At 49.3% G+C, this 10066-nt stretch overlaps 1 protein-coding gene across 2 annotated transcripts in view; it reads right to left on the bottom strand.

The window, feature by feature from the left end:
• Positions 1-540: 540 nt before the first annotated feature.
• Slc35f3 (solute carrier family 35 member F3) overlaps positions 541-10066 on the bottom strand; it is a 221141-nt gene continuing 211615 nt past the window's right edge. For both annotated transcript variants that reach the window (XM_087900607.1, XM_087900608.1), the window contains 4 exons: positions 9031-9156; positions 7413-7605; positions 5644-5733; positions 541-2045 (listed from right to left, as the gene is read on the bottom strand). In XM_087900607.1, coding sequence (XP_087756733.1) covers positions 1810-2045; positions 5644-5733; positions 7413-7605; positions 9031-9156 — 645 coding nt within the window. In that variant the 3' untranslated portion in view covers positions 541-1809. The remainder of the gene's footprint in view (positions 2046-5643; positions 5734-7412; positions 7606-9030; positions 9157-10066) is intronic.

Below are 10066 nucleotides of genomic sequence, written 5' to 3'. Positions count from 1 at the left end.
ACACAGCTTCATTATCTTTCTGCCTCCGTTGCCTACAGTGCTGGGGTTAAAGGTGGGTAGGGGTGTATGTGTGTGTGCGTACATGTGTCTGTTTATGTGTGCATATGTTTGTGTTTATGTATGTGTGTGCAAGTGTGTATGTGTGCATGTGTGTCTCTTTATGTGTGCATATGTTTGTGTATGTGTGCATGTATATGTGTGTGTGTAATGTGTGTGCATATGTGTATGCGTGTGTGTATGTGTGTGTTTATGCATGTGGCTGTGCTCAGCTATTTACATGAGTGTTGGGGATATGAACTCCCGTTCTCATGCTGGTGCAGCAAGTACAGTCTCCCACTACACCGTCTCTTTAGCCCCAGAGAATTACAGTCTCTATGAGGTCTATGATTGCCATGCAGTTGTTGCTTATCACAGCAACAGTTATTTTGTCTCCCGGATACTAGGCGGGCTCACCTTCTTTCCAGGAACTGGAGACACTGCAGGCTGCATCAGGACCCTTAGAGAGAGGCAACAAGGTGGCACCAAGAGCATACGCAATGCTTCTTTGTTTCAAATATTTTATTAATCTGTTTGGCCAAACAAGTAATGGAAACTGAGAATAATAATTGGCTAAAAAGTTCAGGTCATGAGTGCCCCTTTCCCCCAGGAAACAAAAGACTCCATGGTTCCAGAATGCACCATTGGGATATTGACACCATTTCAAAATCAGGTTCCCATTTATATGTAACAATGTAAACTTCAAAAATAGTAAACTCTAATCCCAGTCCCTCTGTACAGATCTATCACAGATAGAAGTTTCTGGCAGACCTAAATTGTGTAAGTAAACAGCCCGGTGCTTAAAAGTTTCTTAAAAAGGTTTGCAGACTCAGTAAGTAATGTTTCAGTCTTGGTCTGGAAATGAAAGCCACCAGCAGTTCCTCCCACAGTGCACCTGCTGTGCATGCTACACCCGCCAACCACCTTCCAGCGCATTGGCCACCGGCGTTGTCACGTTTGTACACACATATACACATATAGTTTGTTTGTTTGTTAAGATTCTACATCTAAATTATAAGACGGCGCCAGTGACATATGATGTCACCTCGCTTCACATAGGTAAGGACGGAGATGCTGTAGAAGGCACTAAGTTCTCCTCATGATCTTGTAAAGACACAAGAGGGCAGGCCAGCTAGGTTAGATTTCCGCTTTCTATCATGTGACCTGGCACAGGTCTGTCCTCCAATTATCTTTCATGCCCTTTCTCCTTTCCTGTTTCACCCCTCTTCCCTTCCCACCCACCTATCTGTCCGCCACCCAGTAATCCATCCATATGCTCATCCATCCATCCATCCATCCATCCATCCATCCATCCATCCAGATTAACTGACAATTATCTTTTGGTTCATTGAAATTCCTTAAAATTAAGTATACAGTTCTGGTATAAAGCAAAATATGACCTACTATAGCTGAAAAATAATCACAGTGTACAATGTCATTTTCAGTTGCTAAGAGGCAGAGCGTTGCCCCGGTGTGTCCAGCTTGCCTGTCCTCTGAAGCAGTCGATGCAAGGCTCATTTTACCCCATTTTACATTCACTGAAGAAGCACTGAGAGGTTCTTTTCTCTTCCGTTTTGAATCGGTACCCTTAAGTGGAAGGTCTGATGTGGAAAAGTGCAAGCAAATTGGACATGCCAATAAATACCGTAGAACTTACTGCAGATTACCAAAACTGTACATGTATGTACACCTCACCCAACTGAGGTTCCTCCCTTAGGAATAGACCTCAAAAACATTACCATGGGGGCATCCCAGAGTCCCAGAGGAGTGGTCTCAGCGAGCGAAGGACGGGCGGGCTCTTCTGCCCCTGCTGTGGGGGCCTGTGCCCAAGTCCCCGCTGCTCTCCGCAGCCTCTTCCTTCTTCCTCACTTTGAGGCGGGTGAGCAGCTTGATCAACCAGACATCCCACTCCTCTGGCAGGAGCAGGAGGAGGAAACCCAGGCCGATGATGATGATGGCGATGACCCGGACTCCGTTGAAGACGATCTGGCTGGTGTAGTGATCCACCACTACGGGAGACAAGAGAGTGGTGTGCTCAGTGGCGGGGGATGTGGACATAGTGACAGAGCTGAGCATCCACCAGGGCAGGAGGTGTGAAGTCCTTTGGGACCCCAGAATTCTGCTCAGCAGGATTTTGTTAATGCCGGCCGGGGCTGCCTCGAGGTGAGCGTAGTGGACTTCTTAAGACCCACTTCCTCTGAGGCCTTGGGCATGTGTGCGTGTGCAGCCGTCTGAATCTGATCCAGCACCTGGGTGTAAATGGTGAGTTACTTGCGAGGGAAAAAATAAATCCAGGGTAACTGGGAGTGTAAGTGTAATTAAGCACGCCAAGGCTTAATTCTGGCCAATTTTTGGGGTTTCAGGAAGAAGAAAATATTATTTTTTTAGTTTACGTTTTTGGTACTTTTTCACATTATGATGTCACGCATGACATTTATAATTTAATATTACTGGTTATGTATACATGTGTATATATGTTTTGATAAGCAAACCTGACCCTGTTCTTTTTAGGATACTATTTGTGAATTTTTTTAAAGCTTTAATTAGTAGTTGTTAATTAATTAATTTTGCATTTATGCAGATGATCATCGAGTGCCAGGGGGTGATGGTGCAGTGTAGTCAAAGAACAACTTTTGGGAGTCATTTCTCCCCTTCCACCCTGTAGGTCCTGGGAATCTAACATAGGTCACTGGGCATAGTGGCAAGTATCTTCACCCCGCCATCTCAAACCCTGCCCCTTGTTTCTTGAAATAGAGTCTCATGTAGCCCAGGCTATCCTTGAACTCACTCTGTAACTGAGGATGACTCTGAACTCCTGATCCTGAAGCCTTCGCCTCTCAAGTGCTGGACGCACAGGTGTGTGCCAGCACACCTCGCTGTAATGAAGAGTTCTTGCTATTCCTTGCCCATTGGTTACTATGCGGCTCTAAGCCTCAGGAAAAGTCCCTTTCTCAGAGGGCTTCCCTAAGACCCCTGGCTTGTCCTGATGAGCAGTCAGGTGACAGGACTGAATGGGAAGTAGGTTTAGGTCAGTCTGTAAAAATCCAGTCACTCTCCTAACCACCAAACACCAGCTGATGGGGTTGGGAGCGCCCAGCTATTGAAGTCTCTTCTTTCATGTCTGGGGACGCATCTTTTCTTTCCTTGGTTAACCCAGGCTGAGCCCATTTGAAGCTTGCCTGCCTCAGAAGAGACAGTCTGGCCTTCAAAAAAAAAATAAAGATAATCTCCCCTCTACTTGAGGCTGCAAACATTGGAGTTTACAGCTCTTAGTGCTGACCGACTGGGTAACTGTCCACCACTCACCCTGGTGGGGGCTGCTTTTCCCCTCAGTCATGGCTGGCTCTGTTAATTCCCTAACTTCCCGCCTCCTTCTCCGCCTCTCCCCTCCTTTGCTCCCCAGAGAAGGAATGGAGGGTAATAGTCCATCCTAAAACCAGTCCTTCCCAGAGCCGTCCTGTAGACCTTCAGAAACTCTTCCGTTTTTAACACTGACAAGTGTTCTGGTAATCCATCAGCTGGAGGTGGTATACCCAGGGTCCTCTGAGCAGATGCCGGGGCGAGCCCTGCTGATGCCGGGGCGAGTCCTGCAGGCTGGCCGCTGCTCCACTCAGCCAGTTTCTAGAGTGCTGGTCCTCGCCTCCCTAGTCCGGACAGGAACTAGATTCCTGCAGCTGACACGGGAATAACTCTCTGCTTTGGCTGCAGGATGTGGCCCAAAGTAACTCTTGGTGGCAAACTCATGTGGGATATTCCTCTTACCATATCCTCATGTGACACCAAATTAAAACACAAGGGTTTTAGGGGAAGCTGTGTACGAAGTGCCTTCCATGAGCCTAGCATAGTCAGACTGCTTTTGGCAGCTGTCCAGGAGCTCAGGGGCCTTCTGTACCTTGATGAACTCTCTCTACATATGTGCATACATGCATGTGTGTACACATGATCTCCCTCTGCACATATGTGTACATGCATGTGTGTATACATGATCACTCTCTGCATACGTGCATACATGCATGTGTGTACACATGATCTCTCTGCATACGTGTGTACATGCATGTATGCACACATGATCTCTCTGTATGTGCGTACATTCATGTGTGTACACCGGACCTCTCTCTGCATATGTGTGTACATGCATGTGTGCACACATGATCTCACTCTGCATATGTGTGTACATATGAGTGCTGTGCTGTGGTGGAGATGTGGGGCCACTTCAGTTGGTGTTCCTTGGGCACGATCTACCATTTGGGCAACAGGGTCTCTCTCTTTCTTAGAACCCACTAAGCAGGCCAGCCTGGCTGATCCATGAGCCCAGGGAGCCTCCTGTATGCTTGCTGGGAGCTCTGATCACAAGGGTGTGCTGGCATACTGGCCAGCCCCACCCCCAGCTCCGAGGAAATGTCTTATGGGTTCTTTCCTTTATTTCTCAACAGGAAGCAAAAAGGGCATGCACAACCTTCAGTTGTGAGGGGATGCACAGCACAAAAGGCTGCTGAGTGGGGAGCACAGACATCTAGAATGGGGTTGGGAGTGCCGGGCTCAGCCCATTGTTCTGAGGCCTTGTTGCACCGTGGCTATGAGGCACCTGGAGAATCTGGCCAAAGTGAGGTGTATGCAGAACCATGGGACAGGGTCGCGGGGAGGGGAGTCAGGACTTCAGGAGAGTCTCTGGAATCAAGAGAGGCTTTGCTTGTGCAAACTCCACTGTGGACAGCCTATGGGGCTGGGTCACTAGGGGGCCAGTTCTCTAATGGCCTGGAGGCAACTTTGTAGGGATCCAGAGCATGAGATAGAGGAAATCCACAGCTTAAACCAATAGCAGGCGTGAAGGGCGAGCAGGTGAGGGACAGGTGAAGGCAGGCTTTGGGAAGAACTGCCAACTAATGTCAGCTAGGAGGCTCGAGGGCAGGAAGAGTGCCTATACCCAAACAAAAGGCTTTCCCCCTCTCCCAGGAGGCAGAAGGAAATACCATTCCTGCCTCACTGGAGTGCCAACCTGTTTCCACATGACTACCCAATTGTGGCAACTTTGCCCCAACAAAGCTACTTGCAAAAATTCAGTTGTTTTCTGCTCTATGTGTTTCTAGCTCCATCCTTCATCAGAACAGAGGCAGCCTTGGACACTCTGTGCTCAACGGCACATGGAAATCTCTCTGCCAAGTTGGGACTGATGGCGTATGCCTGTAGTCCCAGAGGCTGAGCAGGAGGACTGCGAATCAGAGACTGCCTGGGCAATGGCGTGAGTTCAAGGCTAGCCTGGGCAGCTTAGTGAGAAGAACCTACCTCAAAACAGAATGTTCTAAAAGGACTAAGGAAACATAGGTCAGTGGTAGGGAGCTTGCCTAGGGTACACGAAACCCTTGGTTCCACCCCAAGTATGTAAAATAGGTGAAGGAAATAGCAGACCATACAAATATGTCATGGGAAATACCACCCATACATCGGACTAAATGCATTTTCTTTCTATGTAGAGGTTAAACTTGCCTTGTGAGCAGCCACAGTAAGACTCGCTATGAACAGCTACGGGAACGTGTGCTCTCGACTGTGTAAGCCTGAAAGATGGTGTTTGTAGTGAGCAGAGACAGAAATTCATGAAACCGTGCTTACCTGCATTCACAGGGACACTGAGGACAATTCCCAGAGACATCAGTGTGGGATACGTGACAGCGATTCCAAAATTTAATACAATATTGAATGCTGAAATAAAGATTTTAGAAGATTGTAATTACTCATAACTGCCCTGTTCTTGACCTCTGTGCTGGTCTATCTGATACCCTCTCTCCCCCCAGCCAGTTTCTCAGGGAGACAGAAGGCAGGTGTGACAAGAAGTCCTGTCGTTCCACAAACGTAAGCTTTTTCTTGAAGGTCCAGGATTGGGGTGAGAAGGAGAATTCTATCAGGTCACGGAACCTGAGCTTTGGAGAAGGGAAAGGGTCTGAAAATGGTGGACCAAAGAACCGGTGCCAGAAGAGAGGACCAGGCGGTCTGACTGGCTCCGCAGCACTTCACACAGTTCTGTTCCTGGGGTGGCTGAGTAGGGCTGTGAGGTGTCCTGGCTAGCATTAATTGTCAACTTATAGCCGATTGTCACTGAAATGGGAATCACCCAGGTCAGATGGACCTGTGGACCTGTCTCTGGGGCACTGTCTGGATTGATAATTGATGAAGAGGTCCTGGTCCACCGTGGGCAGCACCAGTCCTCACGCGGGTGGTCCTGGGCTACAGAAGTTACTTAAGTGTAACCCAGTGGTGGGACTAAAGAACAAGCCAGCAAGCAGCGTTCCTCCGTGCTTTCTGCTTCAAGCTCCTGTCATGAGTTCCTGCCCTGATTTTCCTGGGTATTGGACTGCGACCTGGAAGAGTGAGCCACATGAACCCTTCCCTCCTCTAGGTGGCTTTTGGCCATTGTGTTTGTCGCGGCAACAGAATGAAGCTAGAGGGAACTTGTGCAAGGCCTTCTCTGTCACCCTTCTGCCCAGCAGCCTCCATCTGGGGTGGTGAGGATGGCGAGATTCTGGTAAGAATAGTAATTAACCATTTTTATTGAGCGGCGACATTTTAGTAATGCCCCACGGGTGACTGTTACATTTACTCACTGACCCTGGACTGCCACCGTGCTATTCAGAGCAGCAACGACAATTACCATGAGAGTGACCACCGTTCTGCCAAGGCCTCAGAAAATCTAAGGACGGGGACTGGAGAGATGGCCTGCAGCTAAGAGTATCAGCTGCCCTCACAGAGAACCGAGGCTTGATTTCCAGCACCTGCAGCAGGCGGATCACAGCTGCTGGGAGGCGCAGCGCCAGGACACCTGACAGCCTCTTCTGACCGCCGTGGACACCTGTGTCTACTCACTCGGTCACACAAATGCACACGTAAGTAAAAACAAGGAGGGAGGGGAGAGATGGCTCAGGGGTAAGGAGAGCTTCTTCCTCTCGCAGAGGACCTGGGCTTGGTCACAGCACCCACTCACAGCCTTCTGTAACTCCAGACTCACAGCCATCTGTAACTTCAGTCTCAGTGGATCTGATATCTTCTTCTGACCTCCACAGGCATCAAATATACACATGGTGCACAATCATGCAAGCAAAACTCATGAAGATAAATAAACTCACGTACCCACACATGTACAATAAAATAAATAAATCTTTTTAAGGCCCTACCTTCTAAGGCCTCCCAAAATATTTTTTTTTTTAAAAAAAACCCTCTAAATATTGTTCTTTAAAAAAATGCAAGGACTTTGAAAAAGAGTGAGAACTTTAGGACAGCATGGGACCATGGATTTTTTTTTTTTTCTTTCCTAACTGGGGTTTCCAAAGAGTTCTGTGTCTGTTGCTAATCTGCTGGGGCTTCTGCCCAGGGCAGGTGCCACTTACTCAATAAGAGAATGGAAAACCCGCAGAGGTTTCCCCACGGAATGTCGTCGAAGGAGTTCCAGTACTCCACTCTGGTGAAGTAGAGGATGACGGGGATGCAGGTGATGAAGAGGATGTTGAACACACCCAAGATGGACAGGAATAAGGCCGCTTCTCCGAACTTGGCGCTGCCCAGCAGCAGCTTGAACAGAACCTGCCAGAGAGGAGGAGGTGAGGAGCGCCCTGGACCCCCCTTTGTGGGAGCAGAGCGGCGGCGCAGGCAGGCGCGTAGGCGACCAAGCTGGGGCTGACCTCCTGTGGGCACTATAGTTCTCTTGCCTGCCAGTGAAGGCTGATGAAGCTTTCCGGGGTGCTGCGGATCACATGTTGGGGACCAGCAGCTCAGGCTGGATCACGTCCGGCCTCACACTGCTGATCTCCCGGGGTCGGAGCTCTGCATCCCGGATGAGGCTGCTATGTGCTCTGCTCACCATGGCGCATCCCTTAGAATAATCTGGCCTGATTGCTCATCCTCTCCAGAGCCTCCAAATGGGTCCGACCTAGGACAGCGTGTGTGTGTGTGTGTGTGTGTGTGTGTGTGTGTGTGTGTGTGTGTGTGTGTGATTGTAGATGTGGGGGTGAGATACTGACCTCAAGTGTTTCCCTGAATTGATTCCCACCTTATATTTTGGGACAGGGCTTCTGCTTGAACCCAGAGCTTGCCTATCTGGTTAGTCTGCCTAACCGGCTTCCCTGGAGGGTCTCCCATCTCTGCTTGCCCTGTGCTGAGGCTACACACAGGCTGCCATGCTCAGTTAGCATTTACAGAGCACTGGGATTCCAAACTCTGTGTGCAGCACGTGAAGCAGCCATTGCCCCAAGAGAGAAGGCTTTACCTGCAAAGATGTTTTCTCTGAACCAAAGTTGAGGGACTTTGCCAGTCCCTGCTCCATCTTACCTCCCTTTGTAGAGATGCCATAGGCCTTAGTGAACCTCACTGGACTTTCTCCCCCTGCAATGTTCCCATTTGCACACAATGTTTGGTGTTCAAAGGGCTGGGAGAAGAGGGACCGATGTGACTGAGTGGCCAGAGGCTTGACTCAGACACAACTATGGGCCCCACCACAAAATAGTCCTCTCTTGTCTCTAGACTGGCAGTCAGGAAGTACCATTCAACGGCTTCCAACATTTTTGTCAAGACTTTTCTGAGGCAAAGGTCTGGTAGCATAGCCCAGGCTCTCCACAAGCTTTTGGCAATGCATGACAGACATGGGTCCAGCTCTTGCCAAAGGATACTCTTGTGCATTCATTTCACAAGCCCTGTTGAACAACTCACGGACTCATATTGGCTGGTGCCCCGAAACCACATGGCCAAGGATTTACATGACAAAGTCAAACACATAATCTAGTCTTCATGTCCCATCAGGCAGAAACACAGAGTCAGACTCAGGGGTCCGGTCTTTCTCCTCTGCCTACCTGGACCCTATCCTGGCGCCGTCTGCCTCTGGACGCACATACTGAAAACCCTTGCTCTTCTCAGAAGCCCAGACGCCACCCAGGATGTCCAAAGTGGCGGGCTGTGAGCGCCGGAGCGCTGCTGCCCTGGGGACCGCAGAGGGAGTGGGTTCCCTGCGCCTACCTTGTAGAGGGCCGACATGGAAGCGGAGCCCACCACCAGGGCTATGCCGATGACGGAGTGGCTGTGGAAGCCGTCCGCGTAGGTCATCATGACGATGCCCGCGATGGCGAGGATGGCCGCCACGATCTGCAGGGAGGAAGGGAGGGAGACAGCGTCAGCCTGCAGACGGAGCTGCAAGTGCCCTAGAACAGGAATGTTCTACAGAGGTGGCTCATGGGTGTCGTGTAGAGGACACCTATCCAAGCTTAGCCTAACCAAAACCCTGAGAAGGAGCTAAACAGAAGCTTCTTTGGGTTTATTTGATAGCAAAGCTGGTTTAACACATTTAAATGGCTAACTATGACTCCCAGGGTGTGTGGTTAATCATGATTGTCAACTTGATGGGTTTAGGCTTATCATGGAAACACCAGACCTGTCCATGAAGGAGTTTCTAGATGGGTTAGTGAAGGTGGGATGACCCACCCTGAATGTGAGTGGTCCCATCCCGTGGGCTGGGGTCCTGGACTGAATACAAAGAAGAAAGCGAACTGAGCACCAGCGTCTGTTCACACCTCTGCTTCCTGACACCATTCTGCCTCTGTGCCTTCCTCGCCACCGCCATGTTGAACTGCACTCTCCCGCCATGAGCCAGTGCAAACCCTTCCTTCCTTAAGCCACCTTTGTTGGATATTTTGTCCCAGCAACAAGAGAAGCAACTAAGACACACAGTAATCTCTGAAACTCTGGAGGGGGAAGGAGGGAGGGAGAGGGAAATAGATAGATAGATGATAGATAGATAAATGAGAGCTAGATGATTGATAGACAGATAGTTGATAGATGATAGACAGACAGATAGACAGAGGAGCCAGATTTCTGATGATTCCAAAAGCATGGATGACTGACACCTGAGGTAGCTGAGGAATGGGTTATTTTTTTTTCAGCAGAAAATCTTTTCTTTTTTTTAATTAATTTTATTGAGCTCTACATTTTTCTCTGCTCCCCTCCCTTTCTTTCCTCTCCCCTTCGACCCTCTCCCATGGTCTCCATGCTCCCAATT

The sequence above is a fragment of the Myodes glareolus genome, chromosome 22, assembly GCF_982192425.1.
Source record: "Myodes glareolus chromosome 22, mMyoGla1.1, whole genome shotgun sequence".
Classification (NCBI taxonomy): domain Eukaryota; kingdom Metazoa; phylum Chordata; class Mammalia; order Rodentia; family Cricetidae; genus Myodes; species Myodes glareolus.
The sequence above is the reverse complement of the archived record's forward strand: the minus strand, read 5'-3'. Positions and strand labels throughout refer to the sequence as shown.